Source organism: Mercurialis annua, linkage group LG4 (assembly GCF_937616625.2).
Source record: "Mercurialis annua linkage group LG4, ddMerAnnu1.2, whole genome shotgun sequence".
Taxonomy (NCBI): domain Eukaryota; kingdom Viridiplantae; phylum Streptophyta; class Magnoliopsida; order Malpighiales; family Euphorbiaceae; genus Mercurialis; species Mercurialis annua.
In genome coordinates, this window is record NC_065573.1 from 32,526,218 (window position 1) to 32,552,314 (window position 26,097).

At 29.6% G+C, this 26,097-nt stretch overlaps 4 protein-coding genes across 5 annotated transcripts; all 4 read right to left on the reverse strand.

Annotated features, from left to right (window-relative positions):
* Positions 1-2,704: 2,704 nt before the first annotated feature.
* Positions 2,705-6,422, reverse strand: LOC126676771 (2-oxoglutarate-Fe(II) type oxidoreductase hxnY-like). 2 transcript variants are annotated; one of them, XM_050371055.1, is made up of 11 exons: positions 6,271-6,422; positions 5,548-5,743; positions 5,404-5,472; positions 5,263-5,314; positions 5,040-5,161; positions 3,904-4,004; positions 3,722-3,780; positions 3,356-3,412; positions 3,222-3,267; positions 3,061-3,140; positions 2,705-2,982 (listed from the first exon to the last, which is right to left on the reverse strand). In XM_050371055.1, the coding sequence occupies exons 1-11, from the start codon at positions 6,343-6,345 to the stop codon at positions 2,919-2,921; spliced, it is 921 nt and encodes a 306-aa protein (XP_050227012.1). In that variant the 5' UTR covers positions 6,346-6,422; the 3' UTR covers positions 2,705-2,918. The 2 variants fall into 2 exon arrangements, 1 of the variants encoding a protein (XP_050227012.1); XR_008790517.1 differs by lacking the exon at positions 3,222-3,267.
* A 2,424-nt stretch (positions 6,423-8,846) lies between these two features.
* LOC126676770 (2-oxoglutarate-Fe(II) type oxidoreductase hxnY-like) lies at positions 8,847-12,085 on the reverse strand. Its single transcript, XM_056105351.1, has 11 exons — positions 11,765-12,085; positions 11,109-11,304; positions 10,941-11,009; positions 10,783-10,834; positions 10,575-10,687; positions 10,386-10,486; positions 10,226-10,284; positions 9,494-9,550; positions 9,321-9,366; positions 9,156-9,235; positions 8,847-8,998 (listed from the first exon to the last, which is right to left on the reverse strand). The coding sequence occupies exons 1-11, from the start codon at positions 11,840-11,842 to the stop codon at positions 8,935-8,937; spliced, it is 915 nt and encodes a 304-aa protein (XP_055961326.1). The 5' UTR covers positions 11,843-12,085; the 3' UTR covers positions 8,847-8,934.
* Positions 12,086-15,213: 3,128 nt separating this feature from the next.
* LOC126676768 (2-oxoglutarate-Fe(II) type oxidoreductase hxnY-like) lies at positions 15,214-17,858 on the reverse strand. The gene is made up of 11 exons (XM_050371047.2): positions 17,457-17,858; positions 17,182-17,377; positions 16,983-17,051; positions 16,820-16,871; positions 16,543-16,664; positions 16,345-16,445; positions 16,206-16,264; positions 15,963-16,019; positions 15,760-15,805; positions 15,543-15,622; positions 15,214-15,393 (listed from the first exon to the last, which is right to left on the reverse strand). Exons 1-11 carry the CDS (start codon positions 17,532-17,534, stop codon positions 15,330-15,332), a joined length of 924 nt encoding a protein of 307 aa, XP_050227004.1. The 5' UTR covers positions 17,535-17,858; the 3' UTR covers positions 15,214-15,329.
* A 3,024-nt stretch (positions 17,859-20,882) lies between these two features.
* Positions 20,883-25,088, reverse strand: LOC130014561 (2-oxoglutarate-Fe(II) type oxidoreductase hxnY-like). Its single transcript, XM_050371051.2, has 11 exons — positions 24,693-25,088; positions 24,411-24,603; positions 24,235-24,303; positions 24,093-24,144; positions 23,449-23,570; positions 22,792-22,892; positions 22,600-22,658; positions 22,104-22,160; positions 21,901-21,946; positions 21,290-21,369; positions 20,883-21,137 (listed from the first exon to the last, which is right to left on the reverse strand). Exons 1-11 carry the CDS (start codon positions 24,768-24,770, stop codon positions 21,074-21,076), a joined length of 921 nt encoding a protein of 306 aa, XP_050227008.1. The 5' UTR covers positions 24,771-25,088; the 3' UTR covers positions 20,883-21,073.
* Between the last annotated feature and the right edge of the window lie 1,009 nt (positions 25,089-26,097).

A 26,097-nucleotide genomic window follows, 5' to 3' on the forward strand; every position in this document is an offset into this window, starting at 1 on the left:
CCTAAATTGCAACAAGCTAAAAAATTTCTTAAATGAAATAACCAATAATTTAGTGACTCTAAAAATTTATTATCATCTGAAAATTAATTAATGAAAAAATATAAACATGATCAAAGATTAAGTTAAAGAATTACTTAAGAAGTACAGAAGGAGAACCTCATTGCCAAATAACAAAATAAAACACACAACATTAAAAATAGTTGTTTTAAACTACCAAGTGATTACTTAATTTTTGAATGAATCTGAGCGAGATAACTTTAAAAATAAAGTATTTATTAATAATATCTTAAATTTCTGCTCGACCAATAAATTTATAAAAAAAACACATAAATTTAATGCAAACATTCATGAACAGAGGGATAAATTTACAAAGAAAAATTAGCAGATCTGAAATGTATATTTATTAAATCAAAATAAATAACAAAAAATTAGATTACCCCTAATTGTTTACAAAGAAAAGTAACAGATCTCCAATTTATATTTATCGAATAAAAATAATTAAGAAAAAAGTAAATCACCACTAATTAATAAAATGACTAAATTATTTTGATAATATGTAGTCATATTAATAAAATGACTATATTATTTTAATAATCATGTTTTACATTTCAGTATTAAATATTCAGGTGAAAGATTTGGAGATCTTGGTGAGATCAGTTCTATTTTTATTTTTAAATGAAAGAAGAAATGGACAGATGCATCGACTGGAGTATAAATCATTTTATTAATAAGGTTGAAGACAAACTCCTTCGGACAACATATCTTCTTAAAATCATTTTATTTAATGCAATTTAATCCATTTTATTGGCGGGGAGGAATCAAGATTATTTTTGAACTACTCTATGTATCTATGAAAATCAATTGAACAAATAAAAGTTTAGCACGTAAGAAGGAAATAAGTGATACAAATTGGTGGTTTATAAAAGCATTTCTATTTTTATATATTTTTTTTAATTTTTAATTTTTTTTATTTATAGTCTCAAACTTCTAAAATTTTCATTTTTATACAATTTTATAAATTTTACCTTAATTTGTAGCTATTTGTTTAAATTAGAGTGTAAGAAAATTTAAATATACACTTCATATTACTTAATATCTAGAATTTTTGATGGTAAAAAGGCAAATTGAAACAATATGGAGTAATGTACAGGGCATATTTGATTATATTTTTTAGGGTTAAATGTCTTAAAAAATTACGAACTTTACATGTTTTTTTATTTTAATTACGTAGTTTAAATTTTTTTCATTTCATACACGAACTACCACTTTTTCTGAAAAACTACCGATATTGTTTTCAATAGCACCGCAAACGGTCAATTTCACTACGACGTTGTTTAATTGTTTTCAATAGCACTCTGAAGCATTAAATTTAACTCTTTCTATTTGAATAACATTCAAAAAGATCCGTCATATTTATTATAAGTTTTAAATATTATTTGATGTTATGAATTATAAAATATAAATCATTTTCTTCCATAACTCGAAAACAATGTATTAAAAAAATAATTTAATATAAATTAATTAAATAAAATATCTCCGACTCTCTCATCGTCTCCCTCGGACCTTCCGCCGCCTACCTCGGACCCACCGCCGCCTACCTCGGACCCACCGCCGCCATATTTAAGTTTTTTTTGTTTCATTTATACAAAATTGAAACTGAAAAATAAAAAATTGGCTAAAATTTTAAGATTTTGAAAGTTTGAGCCATAAACGAAAAAAATTGAAAAGGTGGTGTATTTTTAAGGCTTAATTTCTTAAAAATCCCCCACCTTGCACTTTTTCTTCGTTTATACCCTGACCTTGTAAAAACACCATTTGTACCCAATTTTGAGTTTTTATGTTTCATCCCTACCCAAAAGCATTAAATTGTACTCTTTTCATTTGGAAAAGAGTTTAAAACATACTTTTTTTTATTTTTAAAAATACAAATAAATCCTTAAACTTAAAAAATAATCAAATACATCCAAATAATTAACTAATATTTTTAATATTATAAAATAATAAAAAAATTATTATTATTTTAAATTTTTTTGTCGGAAACATTTTTTTTTTAAAAAAAAAATTAAAAATTTAAAAAAAATTCGGAAATATTTTTTTTTATAAAAAAATTAAAATTATTTTTAATTTTTTGAAGAAAATGGTATTTTTGTACTATTAATAACATTAATATCTAAATAGTATATAAGTTAAAAATAAAGGATTGTTTTAAACTCTTTTTCAAATGAAAAGAGTACAATTTAATACTTTTGGGTAGAGATGAAACATAAAAACTCAAAATTGGGTATAAATGGTGTTTTTACAAGGTCAAGGTATAAACGAAAAAAAATATAAGGTGGGTTTTTTTTTAAGGAATTAAGCCTATTTTTAAATGGTTAAACTTATAACATTTTGAAAAGGTGTATAAATGATCGTTTCTCATACTTAAAATTATATAATGAATATAAATAAAACTCAATATTGTTGTCAATTTTTTTCTTTTAAAAACAACTACAAAATCATAAAATAATTCGATTTTTTTTATTTCATATAATGATAATTTCTTGTAAAAGTTCTAAAACTTTCTCAAACTATATACTTTATTTCAATTGAATTGTTGATATATATGATGCTCAAATGTGGTAAGTTGTGGAGCATATCCTAATTCTGGTCAGCAAATTAGTATCGCTTTCCGGCTCATGATATAATGAAATGACAAATTCAATAATAAAAAAGAAACAAAATTAGTTATAGCATTCATTTTATAATAAACGGAGAGAGTTCGGTGACCCATGAGGTCTAATGCCCGGAAAGAAGCATTACACAGTATTATTAGTAAACAAAGCATGAAAAATGAGTTTTCTACTATCATCACTTCAATAGACGCATCAGAGTTCAGACCATAGATCATCTATAAATTTTGCTCCTGCTCAGGCTTCACTCTATGAGCCAAATGAAAGTCTCACCCGCTCTTTTATATAGTCTCCGCTGCGAATTGGAGGAAACCTGCAAACAATCCCACAGATCAAAGGTTTCATCGCATGGACATAACACATAATAAGTAGACTAGATTAAGAGAGATACCTCTGGGGATATGATTCGCTGCAACAACTTTCTAAACATTGCACAAGGCAATTTGGGTTAGGATTTAAAAAGAATGCCATCTGCAATATTATAGCTAAAATATATCAACCATAATCCTCAATATAAAGAGCATGTTAAGCTAAGTGAATGTAGATAATTACAGAGTAGCGTTCTTGTCCTACTGGGATCACTCTGTGTAATACGGACCTATAAATAATCGACACCTCAATCTCAGCAATTAAAAAAATGAATCATGAGTATCCAAAAAGAAAATAAATTGGATGCGTGCTATTACCGGAAAGAACAATTAGTCCATCTCTCCATCAAGTCTCCGGTGTTAACTATGAAGGCCCTGCAAGCCCAAATTTGCATACCAGCGAGGTTGGAATGATGAAGTAACAAAACGGATCAAGCAATTTATCAATGAATAAGCCATGAGAATTATAATGGAGTGAATTGAAACAACTATTTATGCCTAATTTTTTTTATTTATCAGATGTTTTGGTTTGTTTTAAAATTATCCAAACCGAACCAAAAATAAATAAATCAAATATTTATAAAAACAACAATTGAACCAAAATATATTTTCTATTTTCGCACACCCCTCAGCACAAAACACGAAAGGGAGAAGGAAAACGCCAATGCTCCGGAATAGACTTACCCTTCCATATGTAACACATTCTCCCAGGTCCGTGGTTCTTCGTATTTTTCTCTACAAACCTGTTATCATTGAAATTCATTTTAGGTGAATATAAAATTAGCAAGTGAAGTTAAGAAAAGAAATTGGAAACTAGAAAATGAGAAGGAAAAAAGATTTGAAGTAAATAAATGGTATAAACATGCCTGAAGTCCTGGTACACCATCAGTCACCAGAAGAGTGATCATTCCAAAGTCTGAATGTGCCGAAGCACCAAATATTTCTTCCTCAGAATGCTTCACCACATCTGAGATTAACAAAAATCTCGAGTAAAATAATTAACTTCACTTATAATAAAATAGAATTTTTAAATAAATATAAGTTCAAAGGCTAAAATAGCAAATTTAAAAAAGTTTAGATACACCACTATTATAATTTTTTATAAAATAAACTAATAACTATTTTATAAAGTTATTTTTTTTAGAAAAATATAAATTCAAACGCTAAAATTTCTCTAAAATATGGCCTAATTTACTAAGTCCATCTTCATATTTTAAAAATATAAAATTCTCCCCTAACGTTTAGTCAAATTCACTAATTTCTCCTTTGACAGTTAAAATAAAGTTCATTTTGGTCCCTGAACTTATTTTTCTTTCATAGAACTTTAAAAATCAAACATATTTTAAAATATACTATAAAATAATAACTTACTAATAACTATTTTATTTTAGTTTTTTTATCAGCATATAATAACATTTATTAAATATCGAAATAACAAATTAAATATTTAAGAAAAAATTATAATTCAATAATATCATTTAATTTATCTTAGTTTTAAACTACCATATTCTTTAATAATAATAATAATAATTTATTATTAGTTAAAAAATTAAAAATATTAGGAGTTGACCTTCTTAAAAATACAATATTAACTTTTAAAAGTAGGAGTTGACTTTTCTTAAAAATACAATATTAACTTTTGAAATTAGGAGTTGACTTTTTAAAAAAAATACAATATTAACTTTTAAAATAAGGAGTTGACTTTTAAAAAAATGAATTAATTTTATTTAGTACATTTTTAAGGTACGAAATAGAATATACATTGACAAATAAAGAATAATAGGTCGATAATAATTTTGTTATTAATCTTTTATTTGGGTCGAAATAAAATATATATATTGACAGGTAAAAATGTATATCTTATCTAGAATACTCATATTAGACATTTTTTTTGGCACTTCTACAAAAAAAATGTTCGTATCTTATTTTTTTTAAAAAAATTCAACTTCTTATCTTAATAAATATGTTTTAAATAATAATAATAAAAAAAAAAATAAGACACCTGGATAGTGTAAGAGACGAAGAAAGGCATGTGGTTGATCCAAGGCTCCAATTTTCTCAAAATAATCTTTATCCAAGTTCAAAGCCAAAGCCATGAAAGAGAGTATTATTTTTCCAGTAGACCTGAAGTGGCATTTAACACAATTAAAAAATAATTATATATACTTATTGTCTCAACAGTTTCAAAATTGAAGAATTATAATCGAAATTAATCACAAACTTACAGAAGTTTTCTTTGATAAGCTTCCATCCTTGGTCTCCATGACGGTAGAACCTCTGACAATTCATAGTCAAAAGAAAAAATTCAGTAATAACCATCACGCAGAGATGTTTATAAATAGAGAACGAAAAAAACTAAAATTCACCTTGTGATGGCCACTGATTAAGTTCACTATTTTCTAAAGGACCGATATAGAAACTTTCATTTGCACCACCTGTTTTCATGAACTCAATTACATAATTACGGAAGACAAATAATTAATTAACTCTATTATGAACCAAAAAAAAACCTTTGGAATTAGGAGAAGAAACATCGAGATTCTGAGCAAGTAATGGCGTGTAGCCTCTGTGATTTTGGCGAATCAATTTCATTTTATCACTCAAAGGAAGCGAGAAAAAATTCTTGCTTTCTTCAAAAACTTGAGCGATTAAATCTTTCTCTACTCCATGATTGATAAGGTAGAAAAATCCATACTCTTCACATGCCTGAGAAAAGTATCCAAATTAAAAGTCCAATCACCGATACAAATTTTTTATCTTTGGCAAAAAAAAAAAAAAAAAATACCGATACAAATTTTAATGAAAAAAAGGAACAATACGGCCTTCAAATTTTTATACTGGATCAAATAAGTGCATTTTATTTTTTCGACCAATTAGACCAAATATTTATGCTTTCAGAATTACATAAGTACATTTTATTTTTTTTGGACCAACTAGGCCCTCAAATTGTATTTCGGAGTCAAATAAATTTGTGAGGTGTGCAATTTTAGGGTTAATTTAAATTAAAAAAGTTTTAGGTTTAATTGTCGCAAAAAATTTAAATATACTTATTTGATTATGAAAATACAAATTTTATGACTAATTGACTCAGAAAAATAAAATAGACTTACGTGAGAGACCGGTTTAAAAGCCGCGCATTGACCTTTTGTTCCATTTTAATAGAACTCATTAAAACATTAAACGTTAATTAGATGCTTTCATCTCTTATTTAATCTCAGTTATAACAAACAAACCTGGCGAATTGAATCGGCGATAGAGTGGTCTGGTGAAGAGAGGTCAACGATCGGAAGTTGTGCAGCTGCTGGCATTGTGATTTGTCGCTAATAATTGTGGAAAGAATATGATATTCTTTTATCAGTGACGATTCGTAGAGCTTGAAGAAGAGAAATAGAGAACAAAATATGACGGGTTTGCTAGCTGGGGAGGCAACAACTTATAGTGTAGTTTAGAAACTTCCAAAGGCCTGACAGGCATGGCATGAGTCGCATGACAGTTAAACTAATAAGTTAATTTTCTACTAACTTGCAAAACAAATACATAAATTATCAAAAAGAATATGAAAATTTTAGGTAAAAGATACGAAAAGCTCTTGTAGTTTTCATAAAAATACAGGTTAGCGCTGTTATTTATTTTTTCGATATAATTAAGCCTTTTTGTTTTCAAATAGAACAAAAAACTCTTTTCGTCCAACGCCATTAGAAACACTCGTTAATGGCTGACATGTCTCTCATAATCATATAGGAATAAAGTTTAAAAATAATTTTAATATTTAAAATATTTACCAAAAAATTTAAGGGGGTAAGTGTCCCTAAAATAAAAAGAGTTTCTTTGTTCAATTTTAAAAAAACGAGGATTTAATTGTTCAGTTTTAAAAATACGAGGGTTTAATTGTGCCCCAAAAACATAAAAGAGCTAATCTGTACTTTTAAAAAAAAATTGAGATTTTTTTGTACCTTCTGCCAAAATTTTATATTGTTGTTAAGCCAATATAGTCTTTGATAAAATTTAAAATTAAAAGTAAAGTTACTACAATATATAATAAAACAACAGACTATACGGATTTGATTTTTCTTTATATTACGGATTTGATTTTTCTTTATATTACGGATTTGATTTTTCTTTATATCACGAGGGGCGTTAATCACTCGCTACAAATGGAATAGTTCTAGCTTCTTTTATAATGGAAATGATATGTCTCGAAATTTTTTTAGATTTCTTCGGTAGTTACCAGTGTGAGTTTTTTCCTTGGATATTTGTAACCCGTTTTCCGATTTTGCCTTCCACATATATATTGATCAATTATTAAAATAAAAATGAAGTTACTTTGACAATACTAACACCAACTTTAACTTAGTGCAGTTTAAACCTAATTTGAAATATATAATGCATTATGTCAATCAAATATAAAATACATATGTGTATATAACCGATATATTATATCTTTTTATAACCTACAACATAATATAGATGTGAGAATTAAGAGAAAACATGTAAAATCATAATAATAAATTTTATTAATTGAATTATTTAATATTTTATAAATAATGAGTAATTTATAAATACTTCTGAATTTTAAGTAAAAGTGTCAAAAAATTAATTTGATAAAAAACTATGAAGTTAAGCAATTTAATCTAATTATCTAATTTATTACATATATAAAAGTCAAAATGGGAAAATAAAATAATTTAGCAAGTAGCTCTTTTTAATTGATCACTTAACTAAATATATTATGGTTGATAAATAAAGTACAATTATAATTTAGTTTAAATAAAAAATACTATCTTCATCCCAAATTGATAGGAAATTTAGAAAAAATAAAATATTGAAAAATTTCATTTATTTATGTAAAATGAGTAATTTTACAGAAATATATCATGTTCTCTCTTTTTTAATGTTGTATTGATTTTGTATTTTTATTTAAGTTATTCTTTGAAATCTCTCATTTTATGTTATACCATATCTATTTTTTTTATTTTACCTTTATTAATGATTATTTTGATAATCTAAATGAAAAAAATAAAATTATCGCTAAGTATCAAAATTTATGAATATATAATGGACCAATAATAAAAAAACTAGTCATAACATTAAATGTATTAATTACAATTTTATTTTAAATTGCACATTATTTAAGTTTTAAAACATTTATAAAAGTCAAGTTTTCCACATCATCTATTTTAAAAACTAAAATATAAGGGCAAAAAAAATATGAAATTATTTCAAAAATAAATTTTTTAAAATAGGACATTTGAAAATAAAAATTGAGATTCTATAAATAAAATGAAGAGGAAATAATTGATAACAATATATATCATTTAATTATTTACATAATATTTTTTAAATATTAGGGGGAGAAGATTTTTAGCACTAGAAAAAATTGATCTCACGACCTTAACAAAATTCTATCAGGCGCACATAGTATACCAAAACTCATTGCTAGCATTTAAGTAGTATAGGAAATATCATATATATGACAGAAATTAAAACGGTATCTATTAATTTAGAACGAGAATGAAAATAAATTTAATTTAAATTAAAACCAAAATGCTTTAAATTAATCAATTAATTATAAAATTAAAAGATTTATTTATTGATTAAAATAGATCAATTTTATATAAGATAGTCACCGTTAAATATCGGTTGCGAAAAAATAAGCACCGGCATGGAGTATGCAACTATCGTGATGCATGACTTATTTGTTTTTGATAAAATGATTCGTGACTTCATTGACCTGAAACATGTGTATTTAAACATTACTCATAAATTAAAATTTAAAACCTACAACATTATTGCTGCAATACTTCCCACATTTCAAAAATATAAAAAATCGGAATTGCTATTTCAATGGGACCCTGACTCGATCTTTTAGCAACCAGTTTCGCTCCTCAAGCTTCACTCTATGAGCCATATGCAAGCCTCAACCGCTCTTTTATATAGTCCCCACTTCGAATTGGAGGAAACCTGCCAACAATCTCATAGATGGTATCTCCATATTTATTATCGGACCGAGGATATCGAAGCGAAATTAAAGAGCTATTACAAAAACTGAACAGGTCAAACGTTTTTATCATATGAACATAAAACATAATAAGTGAACCAGAATATATAAGAGAGATACCTTTGGGGACATGATTCACTGCAACAGCTTTCCAAACATTTCACAATGCAGTTTGGTTTTGGATTTAAAAAGTATGCCATCTGCAATTTTATAACTCAAATAATAAACTGTTCCGTAAGAACAACATGTTTAAATTCACTAGCATGTTAAGTAATAAATAATTACAGAGTATCGTTCTTGTCCTGCTGGAATTACTCTGTGCAATGTAGACCTACAAGTAATTGACATTATAATTTAAGAAACTAAACGATGACAAAGCATTTACCAAGATAAATCATATATTAGAGGAATAGTTTTTGATGAGTGTTCAAAAAGAAAATAAACGGAATGTAAATTACCGAAAAGAACAATTACTCCATCTCTCCATCATGTCTCCAGTGTTAACTATGAAGGCCCTGCAAGCTCAAATTTATAGACCCGCGAGGTTGGAATGAAGAAGCAGCAAAACAATTCAATTCATTGACGAATAACCCAAGAAAATCAGAATGCCAGAGAACAAATTGAAGTGAAAAATTAGGCTAAACTCATCATAAAATCTCTATACTATTAGCTTTTATTTTACTTGATCCGTGACAAATATTTTACATTTTAGTGGTCCCTTAATTATTTAATTTGTACACTTATGGTATTTTGGTGGATGAAACTAAAAAAAAACGTCGTCGTTTTACGTGTACAAAATAAATAGTTAAAAGATCATTTAAATGTAAAAATTTATTAAGGACCAAGTGAAATAAAAAACATTGCAAAGACTTCAAAATGAGTTTAGGCAAAAAAACTACTTATGGCTACTACCACTAGTAACAAGAAATTTTTGTGTAAACCGAGTTCGCCATATAGAATTATGAACTATCTATTTATCGTGTGACACGTGGCATAAACAAATGTAATAACCAATTAATAAATATCACATTAGTTAAAAAAATTAATTATGATTTATGGACGATATCTTTGTATCACTTAATTTGACTGCTACGACAAGCTAGAGAAAGTGATCATATATTGCTCTAGGAATAGTAACTCTTCAGTTTGATGTTATTTATTTATGAATACCAGTTCTCCAAAATACTTACCCATCCATATGTAATACATTCTCCCATGTACGTGTTTCTTTGAATTTGTCTCTACAAACCTGTAATCATTTAAAAATTAGATTAAAATTAGAAAATGGGAGCATAGAGTCTGATGAAACTAGAAAATGGGAAGCAAAAAAGATTAGAAGTAAACACATGCCTGAAGTCCTGGCACACCATCGGTCATCAGAAGAGTGATCATTCCGAAATCTGAATGTGCCGAAGCACCAATAATCTCTTCCTCAGAATGCACCAGTTCACCTGAGATTAACAAAGTTAGTTCTCAAACTAAATAACTAATTCACAAGTCTTTCAACCGAACATATGTTCACTGCAAGGATGAGCCCACCTGGATAATGTAAGAGGCGAAGAGTGCCTTCCGGTGCTCCAATTTCCTCAAAATAATCTTTATCCAACTTCAGAGCCAAAGCCATCAATGACAGTACTCTTTTTCCTGTGGACCTGAAGTTGCATATAACACCAAGTAAGATTGAGAATTGAAAAACATAATAATAATCAGAATTAATGCAGTGGTGATCAGAGAATCACAAACTTACAGAAGTTTTCTGTGATAAGTTTCCATCGTTGGTTTCCATGATGGAAGAACTTCTGAAATTTCATAGTCAAAAGAATAATCTCAGTAATAACCAGCATACAGATGCTAATACAAACAAATTTCATAACTAAAGTATCCAAAATAAAAACCAAAAACTACCTTCTGATGGCCACTGATTAGGTTCACTCTTTTCTAAAGGACCAATAGAGAAACTTTCATTTGCACCACCTGAATTTCATGAACTCAATTACATAACTGAAATTATAACTAATTAATCAACTCTATTGTAAAGAAGAGTATGTACTTTATAGGAACAAAAAAAAAAACCTTTGGGATTACGAGAAGAAAAATCGAGATTCTGAGAGAATAATGGAGCGTAGCCTCTGTGATTTTGGCGTAACAATTTCATTTTATCACTCAAAGGAAGCGAGAAAAATTTGTTGCTTTCTTCAAAAACTTTAGCGATGAAATCTTTCTCTATTCCATGATTGATAAGGTAAAAAAATCCATATTCTGCACAAGCCTGAGAACCGTATACAGATTAACACTCCAATCCAATCCATAGGGGTTAAATACTTTTTAGGTCACTACAATGATTTTACGCAACAGTTGTCAAATTATAAACCCGAACTATAGTATTATTATAAAAAGGTTACCGAACTATAGTATTATTATAAAAAGGTTACCGAACTATAAAAAGTTATAAAATGGTCACCGAGCTATAATTATCTTTTATAAAACGGTTACCGAACTGTTATTTTTTATAAAAAAATTATCTTACTATATATATTTTTCTTGTCCATGCATATCATCACGATGGTAACCCATTTATAAAAAGTAATACTCCAATAACCATTTTGTAACTGTTTATAATTTGATATCTGTTTTGTAACTTTTTAAAATTTGATAATTGTGGTGACCTAAAAAAATATTTAACTCATCATTAATAAAACTCATAAAAACATTCGATTTTAAATGCAAACCTGACGGATGGAATTGGCAATAGAGAAGTGGTCCGGTAAAGAGAGGTCTACGATCGGGAGTTCTGTAGTTTCTGCCATTGCAATCTGCTGATAATTTTTTTATCAGCGATGATTCATGGAGGTTGAAGAAGAGACAGGGAGCAAATATAAGGTGGGTGGGTGGCTTGCTGCTGGTGATAATGCACAAACTTCCATACATGCATGCATGGAATTGACGTAGATGAAAGAGCACACGAAATTGAATTTCCATCTCGCAAAACTCATACCTTATTCGGAAACACCAAGTTTCTTCAAATCTCTCATTAGCCATTTCTTGGCCTTGCCGTGTGGCTCAATATTTGTGCTAAAAATCTAAATCCTTATTCAAATCCAAGATGATGTAACTAAAAATACTTATGCAATTAATGGTATGAAAACAGTAATATATATAAAAATAATTTTACTAATAAAATACTATTGAAAAAATGAGCATAGTGTTTGTTAAAGATAATCCCACATTGCTTAGGAGAACAAATATAAATGAGTTTATAAGTGTAAAGGTTCAACCACCTATTAACTAGTTCTAGTTATTAAGTCATGGTTGAACCTAAACACCCTCATAAGCATGTGTGTGGATTATTACATTCTCACCAATTTATAATTAATTACTCCCACCAATATTTCTAATATGGTATCAGAGCGGGTCTGGCTCGGGTTCTTAATTTGCCGGTTGTCCGTCTGGATGTCCAGTCCCAGCGGCCCGGTCCGGTATTGCCGCTGCGTATAAATCAAAAATTTCAGTGGGTCTGGCCCGGATTCTTAATTTGCCGGTTGTCCGTCTGGATGTTCATTCCCAGCGGCCCGGTCCGGTGTTGCCGCTGCTTGTTAAATCAAAAAGTTTCAGTTTCAGGGGGAGTCAATTTCAAGTGACAACCGGATGTTCAGTCCCGGTTGCACTTGAGGGGGAGTGTTAAAGATAATCCCACATTGCTTAGGAGAACAAATATAAATGAGTTTATAAGTGTAAAGGTTCAACCACCTATTAACTAGTTCTAGTTATTAAGTCATGGTTGAACCTAAACACTCTCATAAGCATGTGGGTGGATTATTACATTCTCACCAATTTATAATTAATTACTCCCACCAATATTTCTAATAGTGTTTAATCAGTTCTTATGGAATGCCCGCTTTATAATTATGAATGTACTGTTTATTTTATGAGTGTTTATTTCACACAATGGATGTGCCACGTCATTTTTACAACAAGCCAATAAGCATTTGCGATAGGAAATTTTTATTTATTGCTTATTTTTTTTATTATGAAATATTTACACATGGCTAACGCTTCATTGGTTTGTTGCACGATGACATGGCGCAACCGTTACATTGCATAATTATTTTATATTTTATTGGTCATCATAATTTTTTACTTTTATGCAACATAGCACACATAAATTTGTATCCCTCTAATTCTTTTTGTCTCGAGGTCATCATGTATCACAAAACATACGATAGAAGCTACATAGTTATACCACAACCTTTTGATTAAGATATACAAATTTTAATTTTCTATTACATATATCATTTCTATAATGTGTATAATAAAATAAATTAAAATTTCATTTATAATAAATATAGCTGTTACTCAACCTAAAATTGTTTGAATTTTTTTAAAATTGCTGAGTAAAAAGGTAAAGGTTGACACTCGCTGAAAATCTTTAAAGAATCAACTGTTATTGTCATATGTATTTTCTACAACCTCGGCCTTTATTAACTAGTTTTTACAGTGTAAGTACCATTTTTGTCAATAAAGATAGCATATCATTCATCATGAAAAGACCGACTAACAAAAATCATACTCTCTAAGGGCTTTTCTGGCCATGAAGTGTGCCACCCAATTACATAATCTGTTAACATAACCAAAAAAAAGAGTAGAAAGAGAATCACTAAGTTTTCTACGGTCCTGAATATATAATAACATAACAATCCGCATCCACTACTGCTCCTTCTAACATGGCGTCTATAATCTTTTTAGCATTTCCTTCGAAATGGACATCCGAAAGTCTGAGTCTATATGCCAGTAAAATAGATTCCGTAATTGCCCAGGCTTTAATAAGGGCAGGAGAAGAAATACAAAAGAACCTGCGAGCAAAGGAATAGACCACCCTGCCCAAGTGGTTCCTAACTACAAAAGCTCCTGCGATCATGTTTCAGAGACTTTATCTAAATTAATCTTATGCGAACCGGATGGGGGAGACAACCAGTGATTTGTAGCAGCTATATATATACTACTACGTTATCATGAATTATTGAACCTGAATGGTTGGTATTTAGAGCTGTTGGGTTGGCTTTGAAAAATTCCTCTTTTAAAACTGCTGCATTGGCGAAGCACAGGAGGATCACAATCTTTGTTTCTGAAAATAAGTCCAATGCTGCAATATCAAAAGTACTATATTCTAACAGACATTTGCTATTACAACATTAATTCTGAAGGCTTAATTATTCAAAAATATTTTACAATTTTGACTTTTTTTATATATATAATTTATATTTTAAAACGCCAATTTTTTATTTTTCAATTTTCAGTATCAATTGTTTTCATTATTTTCAAATTGGAGTGAAGAAGATCAAATATGTCATTTATATTTGGAACATGCTCTAATATATTTTATTTTAATATTAAGTAAAATTTGTTATATAATTAATTTTAAATTTTATTAAAATAAAAGTTTGTAAATGAATTCAATTTAACATGCATAATTTTTTTAAAATTGTATACTTGAAAAAATTAATAATATACATTAAAAAAGTATTTTTAGTTGTTTTTAATAATTGCGAAGAAAAAACATTTTTTGAAAGAGTTGAATCCACAATATATTAGCAGAATGATGTTTTAATTAAATTAAGAATTTAAAAACATAAGCTATATGATACAAAATATGTTTTAAAATAATAAAAAAAAGTCAAACATTTATATAAGATAAATTAACTAATCTAATATGCTCTCATTTGGACTAAAATTAGAGACACATAGTATGAGGTAGACCAACATGTTGATAGTGTAACATAGCAACAACAAATAATTGCAAAATTAAAAATTTTAAAAAGGGTTAATTGCAAATTAATACACGAACTTTACTCTAATTTGCAATTACAACACGAACTTCGAAACTTGGCAATTTAATACACCGACTTTCATTTTTTTGGTAAATTAGTACACCGACCAATCATACAACAACACGTGGTTGTATATGACAATGTCCACATTAGTGTTTTTCCAGTTCGGTGTATCAATTCGCCAAAAGATGAAAATCGGTGTACCAATTTGCCAAGTTTTAAAGTTCGTGTTGTAATTGCAAATTGGGGTAAAGTTTGTGTATTAATTTGCAATTAACCCTTTTAAAAAATGTAAAAATGATACAGTTTTATTTGAAGCATATAAATGCAAAGTAATGGACTAAATTACAGGTATATTTATAAGTAACTCAAACTTAAATCATAAACGCCAAGATTATATGAGTTCCGGCTGGTAAATTACATTTTTCAACGGTAGATCATCTACCAGTTTTGCTCCTCAGGCTTCACTCTATGAGCCATATGTAAGCCTCAACCGCTCTTTTATGTAGTCTCCGCTGCGAATTGGAGGAAACCTGCAAACAATCCCATAGATGTTTTCTCCATTTATAAGCTGACAGTTTCCAAGCATATCTGAATAAAGCTGATGAGGAAAACCCCGACAAATCGAGTTTTTATCACATGAACAAACAGAATAATAAGTCAACCAGAGTAAGAGAGGTACTTTTGGGGACATGATTCACTGCTACAACTTTTCAAACATTCCACAACGCAAATTGGGTTGGGATTTAAAAAGAATGCCATCTGCAATTTTTTAATTCTATAATCAACCATCACATCAGAATCCTCATATAAAGAAAGCAAATTAGAAAATGAACAGCATGATAAGCTAAGCTGTGGAAGCAAAATTAGACATAAGAAAAAGTTAAATAAATAATTACTGAGTAGCGTTCTTGTCCTGTTGGAATCACTCTGTGCAATACGGACCTACAAATTTTTGACACCTCAATTTCAGAAACTAAAAGATAAACATGTAAGAGAAGAAAAATACACAAACACAAAACTTTTATAGATATAAAAGCATATGCCAGATTAATAGCTTTCATGAATATTCAAAAAACAAAATAAACGGAGTACTAATTACCGAAAAGAACAATTAGTCCATCTCTCCATCAAGTCTCCAGTGTTAACTATGAAGGCCCTGCAAGCTGAATTAGTCAATTTGACTGCTACGACAAGAGTAAGGGACCATAATGCTTTAATTGTATTTCAAGTTGCAATATTTACTCTTCAGTTTGATATTAGTTATGAATACGTCAAAGGGAAGCCACCGCCTTATCGAAACAATTCTTCTACACAAGCATACAATACGGGGAAAAAGACTTACCCATCCATATGCAACACATTCTCCCAGGTCCGTGTTTCTTTGAATTTGTCTCTACAAACCTGTTGTCGTTGAAATATCAGATTAGGTGAGAATAAAATTAGCAAGTGAAGGAAATTAAAGAGATAAAAAATAAACATGCCTGAAGTCCTGGCACACCATCAGTCATCAGAAGAGTGATCATTCCAAAGTCTGAATGCGCCGAAGCACCAAATATCTCTTCCTCAGAATGCATCAGTTCACCTGCGATTAACAAAGTTCTTTCTCAAGTTAAATAACTAATTCACAAGACTTCTCGCCAAAGATATGTTCAGTGTAAGATCTACTTGGATGATCTCACCTGGATAATGTAAGAGGCGAAGAAAGGCGTCTGGTTGATCCAAGGCTCCTATTTTCTCAAAGTAATCTTTATCCAACTTCAGAGCCAAAGCCATCAATGAGAGTACTCTTGTTCCAGTAGACCTGAAGTAACATGTAACACCAAGTTAAATATAAGACCAAGCGAAATAGAAACAGAATGGTAATCGAAAAGAATGCAGAGACGGTCAGTTTTCAAATTTCAAGCTCATAAATAAAAACACCATTTAAAACAAAACCACAGAGAATCACAAACTTACAGAAGTTTTTTGTGATAAGCTTCCATCGTTGGTTTCCATGACGGGAGAACTTCTGAAATTTCATAGCCGAAAGAATAACATCAGTAATAAATTAATAATCATCCAGGTGCTTATACAAACAGATTATCCAAATAAAAAAATGATAAAAAAAAACAGAAATTACCTTGTGATGGCCACTGATTAAGTTCACTATTTTGTAAAGGACCAATATAGAAACTTTCATTTGCACCACCTGTTTTCATGAACTCAATTACATATCCGAAATGAACTAATAAATCAACTCTGTTATATCGAAGAGTACGATCTTGAATTCTTTACAGGAGGTAACTAAAAATGAAAAAACAATTATGAACAAAAAGAACCTTTGGAATTAGGAGAAGAGACATCGAGATTCTGAGCGAATAATGGAGCGTAGCCTCTGTGATTTTGGCGAATCAATCTCATTTTATCACTCAAAGGAAGCGAGAAAAATTTCTTGCTTTCCTCAAAAACTTTAGCAATTAAACCTTTCTCTATTCCATGATTGATGAGGTAGAAAAATCCATATTCTGCACAACCCTGAGAAATGCATGCAAAGTAACGATCACAGAAAGAATTGAATGAAACACACAAAAAACATTCAATATTAAATGCAAACCTGGCGAATGGAATTTGCGATAGAGAAGTGGTCTGGTGAAGAGAGGTCTACGATCGGGAGTTTTGCAGTTTCTGCCATGCGATCAGCTAGAAAACTGTATTTTAGCAACGGATTTTTCCGTCGCTAAAGGCTGAAATCTGTCGGTAAATTAAATTTTTCGTTGGTAAAAAACTAAAATCCGTCGTTAAATCAAAAAATTTCCGTCGGTAATTCTCTGTTTTCTAGTATGATCATGTGAAGGAAGATGATAATTATAACGAGGGTGGCTAGCTGGTGAGTGCACTAACTTCCATGGCAAGATACAGACATGGCAGTGACGTAGATGAAATTGAATTTCCATTCTCCCCAAACTCATACCTTATTTGGAAAGGCCAAGTTTCGATAAATCTCTCATTATGCCATTTCTTGGCCTTGCCGTGTGGCTCACAAATGACAAAACCATTTTATCTCTGATTCAGTGATTCTCCTTACCACCTCCAAATTCACATTTCACTAAATTTTTATCTTCACATCTAAATTCTGCTTATGTTTATAATCTAAATAATCCAATCATTTTACATATATGTGTTTAAATTTTTCTAAATTCATTAACTTTCGTTCAATTGAATATGAAACTGCTTATATTTATTTTCGATAATCCGACATGGAACAATTTATTTACAAAAACAAAAATTAAATTATCAATTATTTTGCTAATAAAATGCAGTTTGCTATTAAGCATTTTCATCGTCCGCAAACTAATTTCTAATATCATAAACTATCACAATCACATCTGATTCAACACTACCTAACACATTAATTTTTTATTAAAAAGGAACAATAACAAAAAATTTAAAAAAAAAAGACAAAAGTAAACTTTCGAAAAAAGACAAACAAAAAAAATACAATATTCAAAAATAAATAAAACTACTATAGCTAAGGCTATCCAACAACCGAATCAAACTGAGACACCAAACCTAACCAAAATTTGTTATTTGGTTAGATTATTAGGTGAAAATGATTTGGTTGGATTCCTATTTAGATAAAGTTTGATGTCTGATTTTCAGTTCGATTTGAGCATTTTGAAAACCAAAAAAATCGAACAAATATGACTTTTAAAAAATTAATATATCTATATTTATTTTTGTATTGTTCGGTCTTTATTTCTTAGTTATTGTTTGCATACTAATTATTTAATATTTGAATTAACTTTAATATAAAAAATAAATAAATAAATTCGGTTTTTAACGGTTTGGTTTTCTCAATTGCACTCCGGTCTTGTAGAATCTCCGTTTTTACTCTAATTTGTATTTTTGACTTTCAATTGTATCCTGAATTTTCAATTTTGGACGTTTTTCTTATTTAAGGGATTAAATCATTCAAGAGAACTAGATTTGAGGATAAAATTATATTCACTCAAAAAAAATTCAAATAAGTACTAAATCTTTGAAATCTAACTTAAAATCATAATTAATTTTAAACTAATGTAAAAAAATAATTAAACCTAAATAAACCTAAATAAATTTATTAAAAATATTTTTAATTTTAATAAAAAAAACCTTCAAATTCATTCCAGCTAGATTCATCCTCCAAGCTCGCGGCCCTCCCTGACTTGGTTTGTCTTTCTCTGGTGGTCCTCCATGGAGGAAAAAGTTCCGTGGAAGACTAGGACTAATTCATTTTCCTCCATAAATGACGAATCAAATCTGATTCATCCGTATCTCTTCCTCAAGACGAACCTAGATCGAATCCGTCTTGAGGACGACGAACGATTGGTAGGAGGCCGGCGGTGAGGTCGGAATAGGGCGGTGGCGGAGTTGGAGGCATTCAAATGTTGGGTTAAATATAAAAAAAAATTAATATTATTAATTTATATTAAATAAAAAAGTTATTATTATTTATTATTATCTTTTGAATTTGCAGGAAATAATGGTTTTTGTTATATTTATTATACTAGTTTCGCATTACGTGCTATACACGTGGCTCGTAATGTAACCCGTCAATGAATATATTAGTAAATTTAATATAATTATATCACTTTTTTATTTATAATTAATATTAAATTAGTTAAGAATTTTTGTAAAAGTAAATATAATATATTCGGTTATTAAATTTTTTCCATACTGAATTTATTCTTATTTTAGTTTTATAATAATTATAATTAAATAATTAACTTAATTTTATTAATAATATCTTCAAAAATAATAAGATAGAAATTTAAATAATAATGTATTGACCAAATACAGTATTTTAATTTTGTAGTTCAATCAAACTAAAAGATAGGTATTCTACTAATTTGGAGACAATATACATACTAAAAATTAAATTGGAGATAATTTAGCTACCTATTCTAATTAGAACTTTAATTATAATAATGGTTAATTAAATAACTAATTAGTTAATGACTATAAAACTTTTATTTAGTAGTAAACTGAAAAGGATTATTCAATAAATTTGCCTGCCCCCCCCCCCCATCCGTGCTTTTATATATAGTATAGATTAAAGGATATTAAACATGAAGAATTTATTCGAATTTTTTTTCAAGTAAAAAAGATATCAATTTAATGATTTGAGATAGATTTAAAAGTCAAAAATACAAAATAGAATAAAATTGGTGATTTTACAAGATTGTTGTACAATTGAAAAGGTTTAAAATCTAATTTTTGAGACATTTTGCCTAAAAATATCAATGTCAATTGATACTTTTTCAAGAGACATCTTTACCTGCTAGTTTAATTATAAATATAACTTAATATAAATTTCCTATCATCCAAAAAGGCCTAATACGTTAAAAAGAACCTCGACTTTGTAACTCCTTTTCGATCCTAACCTGAATTTGAAAACTTGTCAATTTTACCATGTTTCGCATTTTATCGTTTCAATTGTAACCTGAAATATTAAATTGACGTCTTTTTCATTCGGAAAAAATTCAAAAACATTCTTCATGTATAGCATATATTAATTGTACATGTTTAAAATTTATCTAGATTTAGTTAAATTAATTAAGAATTTAAATTAGTTTTAATTTGATTATGATTTTAGTTAGTTTTTAAAAATAAAGGACTTATTTGTATTTTTTTGAATGAAAATAAATTTAATCTTTAAACATTAAACATGGTTAATTTAATGATTTCATCATTTAAGTAAAAAAAATTGACAAAAAATTAAAAATTGGGGTACAATTAAAACAATAAAATACGAAAATAGAGTAAAATTGACAAGTTTTTAATGTCAGGGTAGGATCAAAAATGGGCAATAAGATCGGAATTTTTTAAGGGATTAGGCCATCCAAAAACAATCAGCAAAATCTAAACTTATTAACCCTATCAGTTCAAGTTCAGCCTTCCATATATCTAACATGTAATCTCCAATTCCTTAAAGGTGTCTCAAAACCGTCTTAGTTGCAGTCCAATAGTCCGGGATTAAATTGGTATATATGAGCATAAGTAACAAACTTTTTCTTAAATAACCACTTAATCTAAATTATAAACATGCTTATCCATAGAACCAAATAAATATCAGATGTTTCACACACTGAATAACAAAAATTAATTTATGAAGTGCTTAAATTATGAATGCCAAGATCATCACATTTTCAACCGTAGATCATCTACCAATTTCGCCCCTCAGGCTCCACTCTATGAGCCATACATTAGCCTCAACCGCTCCTTTATATAGTCTCCACTGCGAATTGGAGGAAACCTGCCAACAATCTCATAGATGTTATCTCCAAAAAAATTATCAGAGGATTTCCAAGCATATTTGAAGAATGCTGATAACAAAAACACGACATATAGAACGTTTTTATCGCATGAACATACAACTTAATAATTCAACCAGATTAAGAGAGATACCTTTGAGGACATGATTCACTGCAACAGCTTTCCAAACATTGCACAATGCAGTTTGGGTTTGGATTTAAAAAGAATGCCATCTGCAATATAATAACACAAATAACCATTATAGCAGAACCCTCAATATAAAGAAAACAAATTATAAAACGAACAGCATGTTTAAACATTCTGAGAGATAGAAATGATACCAATATGCAAATGCCACTGACACTTATATGATTAATAATATTCCAGAACATTTGAATTTAAATGTTTTTTGTGCGTCAGCATATTCTGTTAAATTATTTGAAAATTTTCTAAGTGAAATAATCTGGGTCTGATATATGCACGATAGTATAACCCATTTAATAGAGTGCTGCTTGAATCTCTACATCTACATGCAAAAGTATCTAGATAAATATTTTTGCACAAGGATCTTCAAAACCAATGAGCCAAAACATGCGAATCAAACAATTTTCTTAACCAGCAAATTTGTTAATCATCGAATCCACCAAACTAGATCACAAATGTTTGATATCCTGATAGGTTGAACTCACAAGCATGTTAAGCTAACTTGTAGAAACAGAATAAGACATAAGGAGAAGTTAATGTAGAAACAAATAGATATTTACAGAGTAGCGTTCTTGTCCTGCTGGGATCACTCTATGCAATATGGACCTACAAATAAATAACAGCCCAATTTCAGAAACTAAAAGATGAACATGTCAAAGAAGAAAAACACCCCAAAAAACAAAACCTTGATGAATGTAAAAGCATATATTAGAGAAATAACTTTCATGAGTATCCAAAAAGAAAATAAATGGAATGTAATTACCGAAAGGAACAATTAGTCCATCTCTCCATCATGTCTCCAGTGTTAACTATAAAGGCCCTGCAAGCTCAAATTTACAGACCTGAGGTTGGAATGATAAAGCAACAAACAATTCAATTCATTAACGAATAAGCCATAAGAATTGAAAGGCCAAAGAACAAAATAGAATGAAACAATTATGGCATAGCCACTAAATGACACACACCACATGTCAAAGATATTGTCCACAAATCATACTTAAATTTTCAAGAAAAAGATAAAATGATTAAGCTTCAAATTGATTAGATAGCCCATATCCAATTTCGTATATTCATTTATGTCACTCAATTTGACTGCTACAGCAAGAGTAATTGACCATATTGTTTTAATTGTATTTCAGGTTGATGTTATTTCTGAATATGTAAAAGGGAAACCACCACCTTATCAAAACAATTATTCGACACAAGCACACTACACGCAGAAAAAGAAGTAAAAAGACAACTCTCCAAAATATACTTACCCATCCATATGTAACACATTCTCCCAGGTTTGTGTTTCTTTGCATTTTTCTCTACATACCTGTTATCATTTAAAAATCAGATTAAGTGGATATAAAATTAGCAAGTGAAGTTAACAAAACCAATGGAGCATCAAGTATCAAGAAACTAGAAAAAGGGAAGGAAAATAGAGAAATAAACAAGTATACGCATGCCTGAAGTCCTGGCACTCCATCAGTCACCAGAAGAGTGATCATTCCAAAGTCTGAATGTGCCGAAGCACCAAATATCTCTTCCTCAGAATGCACCAGTTCACCTAAGATTAACAATTTTATTTCTCAATTTAATAACTAATTCACAAGTCTTTTAGCCGAAGATATGTTCAGCGCGAGATCTACTTGTCTTGCACCAAATAGATCAGGCCCTGTAAAGACCAGGACCTTGAAAGATTATAATTTGTGAACTGATACTGATTTATCATCTAGAATCAACTCAGTTGTAGATACTGATTTTTTTAAAACCTAAAACACTATGGCTATGTTTGGTTTATGGAACAGATGCAGTATGGAATAGCGATTCCGTATAGAATGATTATTTTTTGCTTTGGCTCATGGAATAGTTATTCCATGGAATGACTATTCCATGATATTGTGGAATAAGTACTCATCCCAAAAAGTAAAAAAACGGCTATTCCATTTCTTTTGGAATGGCTATTCCATTCCATGAGCCAAACATAGCCTATATAGTAAACTAGACTAGTGTTACTGTTGTTGACTCTCCAGCTTTAGCATCCCATCAAAACCAGAATTACTATTTCATTTTATCAGGAAAGAGGAAAGAAGACACTATTAGAGGAGCTAACATGAGCCCACCTGGATAATATAAGAGGCGAAGAATGGCTTGTGGTTGATTCAAGGCTCCTATTTTCTCAAAGTAATCTTTATCCAAGTTCAGAGCCAAAGCAATAAATGAGAGTATTCTTTTTCCCAGAGACCTGAAGTAGCATGTAGCACCAAGTAAAATTTTACCATCCATGCATTTGCTGTCTCAATAGTTTTCCAACATGCAAATTATTGGCATGCATGATAAGAAACTACAGTAATCCACTAAATGTCCTTCTGCTCTTGTTCAACCCGAAGAGATTTAAGCTCTACTTTCATGTGAAAAAAGAAGAGTAATCAGTGAAATGACACCTTTAAGAGGCTCTAATCACTCTACCTTGACACCCGAGGGCTCAACTTTCACTAACTCTCCTAAGCTAACTAAGCCGCAGAAATTCCAAGAAAATATTTCTCCGGTAACTCATAGAAAGGCAGCAATTACCAAATGTAAGCTACCTATTCAACAATGCACTTTTTGGTTGAATAGACAAAGATGAAAAATTGAAGAACAGGCGAAACACAAACAAACAGAATGACAATCAAAGTCAATGCAGTGGTCGTCAGGTTTTAAATGTCAAACACATAAATAAACACACAAATAAAAACCAAAGAAAAATAAAGAATCACAAACTTACAGAACTTTTCTGTGATAAGCTTCCATAATTGGCCTCCATGACGGAAGAACTTCTGAAATTTCATAGCCAAAATAATAATCTCATATGCTTATAAAAACAAATTGTATAACTGTAGTATCTAAATTTGAAAAAAAAAAATTACCTTGTGATGGCCACTGTTCAAGAACACTTTTCTCGAAAGGACCAATATAGAAACTTTCATTTGCATCACCTGTTTCCATTCCCAATTTTATCATGAACTCAATTACATAAAAGAACTAATAAATCCGAGTATGATCTTTAATACGGAGTTATAACAAAGAAAAGGCAGTTATAAACCTTTGGAATTAGAAGAAAAACTGAGATTCTGAGCGAGTAATGGCGAGTAGCCTCTGTGATTTTTGCGAATCAATTTCATTTTCTCACTCAAAGGAAGCGAGAAAAATTCCTTGCTTCCTTCAAAAACTTTATCCACAAAATCTTTCTCTACTTCATGATTGATAACGTAGAAAAATCCATATTCTGCACATGCCTGATAAATGTACGCAAATTTAATGAACATTCCAATTCAATCACTGCCAGAAATTAAATAGAACTCATATTGAAATAGCAAATGCAAACCTGACGAATTGAATTTGCGATGGAGGAGTGGTCTGGTGAAGAGAGGTCTACGGTGGGGAGTTTTGCAGCTTCTGTCATGGTGATCTGCTGCTAATGATTGTGTGGAAGAAGATGATAAACTTTTTATAAGCGACGTTTCATGGAGGTTGGAGAAGAGACAAAGAACGGATATGACGTGGTTGGCTAGCTGGTGAGGGGGAGTAGTGACACACTGTACAAACTTCCATGGCCAAATACAGACATGGCGTAGATAATTTTGGGTACAGTACCTATCAATCAGTATCTGATGTTGATGAAAGACCACACCAAATTGAATTTCCATCCCACAAAATTCATATCTATTGGAGTAGTGTTTTAATTTGGGCTTAAAAACTAGCAACTTTTTCCCCTAGAGAAAAATTTAGGAATTTTTTCAGTTTTTATTGGTTCTATCCTGAATGATTTTTTTTTTTGAGCAAATTCTATCCTGAATGTTTTAAATTTATCAATTTTAATCTGATATAAAAAGTAATTTTATTTCAATATTACTATTTATTGAAATTTTATTCTATATTTAAAAAATTGCAAGGCTAAAAGTTCAAAAAAAAAAATATTTTTGATTTTTTATAAATCTATCTAAAGCTTTTTGAGTTTACAATCGATTAACAAGTTTAATGAAAATTTATCTACGTTTGCAATGTCTCAATCTTTATCACTAATTAGAGGTGTGAGCGAGCCGAGTATATTTGCGAGCTATTCGAGATCAACTTAAAACATATTGGATAACTAACTCGAGTCGGACTTGACGAGCTTGCAAGCCTAATCGAGCTTTAATTAAGGGCTTTTTTCATAAACAACCAACATTTATGATATTATTATTTTTATACGGACACATGTTTTCATTATCAAAACTACCATATACGCAGCAAATTATAACTTTTATACGGGCATATATATACTCTTCCTCTCAAAGCAACTCTCAAATTATAACTTCCTCTCAAAGCAACTCTCATATATATACGCAGCAAATTATAACTTTCGCCATTGTTGGAGCTGAAGATCTGCATAGGATTCCAGCGAGGAAAAACATTGTTTTTGATATTGTAAAATAGCTTTTTGTTGTTGTTCTTGCATTGTTTCTCGTTAGCGTGTTCTATTTTGATTTCAGATCTAAAATTAATTGTTCTTCTTATTCTTCTTTTTCAGATCTATATTTCCTTTTTTATTTACTGTTTTTATATAACAGTAATTCTCCATCATTAAACATGTATAAAGATTATCATTTCATGTTATATAAAATATTTTTATGATTTTATGGATTAAAATTCGGTTATTTTTGTATTTTTTTCTGTGTTTGGTTGTAGTTTTACGTTTTTTGTATTCTGCAGTACGATTTTTTAATGATGGTGTGATTGCTGAATTATTT

Excerpts from the sequence above, each read along its gene's own strand:
- LOC126676771 (XM_050371055.1), bottom strand. The coding sequence starts at position 6,345 with ATGCCAGCAGCTGCACAACTTCCGATCGTTGACCTCTCTTCACCAGAC. Across the intron at positions 3,413-3,721 it reads AATGTGTTACATATGGAAGG|GGCCTTCATAGTTAACACCG; the intron begins GTAAGTCTATTC and ends TTGGGCTTGCAG. Across the intron at positions 3,268-3,355 it reads TGGACTAATTGTTCTTTCCG|GTCCGTATTACACAGAGTGA; the intron begins GTAATAGCACGC and ends GATTATTTATAG.
- LOC126676770 (XM_056105351.1), bottom strand. The coding sequence starts at position 11,842 with ATGGCAGAAACTACAGAACTCCCGATCGTAGACCTCTCTTTACCGGAC. Across the intron at positions 11,305-11,764 it reads TTGCCAATTCCATCCGTCAG|GCTTGTGCAGAATATGGATT; the intron begins GTTTGCATTTAA and ends TACGGTTCTCAG. Across the intron at positions 8,999-9,155 it reads AGTGAATCATGTCCCCAAAG|GTTTCCTCCAATTCGAAGTG; the intron begins GTATCTCTCTTA and ends GATTGTTGGCAG.
- LOC126676768 (XM_050371047.2), bottom strand. The coding sequence starts at position 17,534 with ATGGCAGAAACTGCAAAACTCCCGATCGTAGACCTCTCTTCACCAGAC. Across the intron at positions 16,872-16,982 it reads TAATCAGTGGCCATCACAAG|AAGTTCTCCCGTCATGGAAA; the intron begins GTAATTTCTGTT and ends ATGAAATTTCAG. Across the intron at positions 16,020-16,205 it reads AATGTGTTGCATATGGATGG|GGCCTTCATAGTTAACACTG; the intron begins GTAAGTCTTTTT and ends TTCAGCTTGCAG.
- LOC130014561 (XM_050371051.2), bottom strand. The coding sequence starts at position 24,770 with ATGACAGAAGCTGCAAAACTCCCCACCGTAGACCTCTCTTCACCAGAC. Across the intron at positions 23,571-24,092 it reads GCTTATCACAGAAAAGTTCT|GTCTCTGGGAAAAAGAATAC; the intron begins GTAAGTTTGTGA and ends ATGCTACTTCAG. Across the intron at positions 21,947-22,103 it reads TGGACTAATTGTTCCTTTCG|GTCCATATTGCATAGAGTGA; the intron begins GTAATTACATTC and ends ATTTATTTGTAG.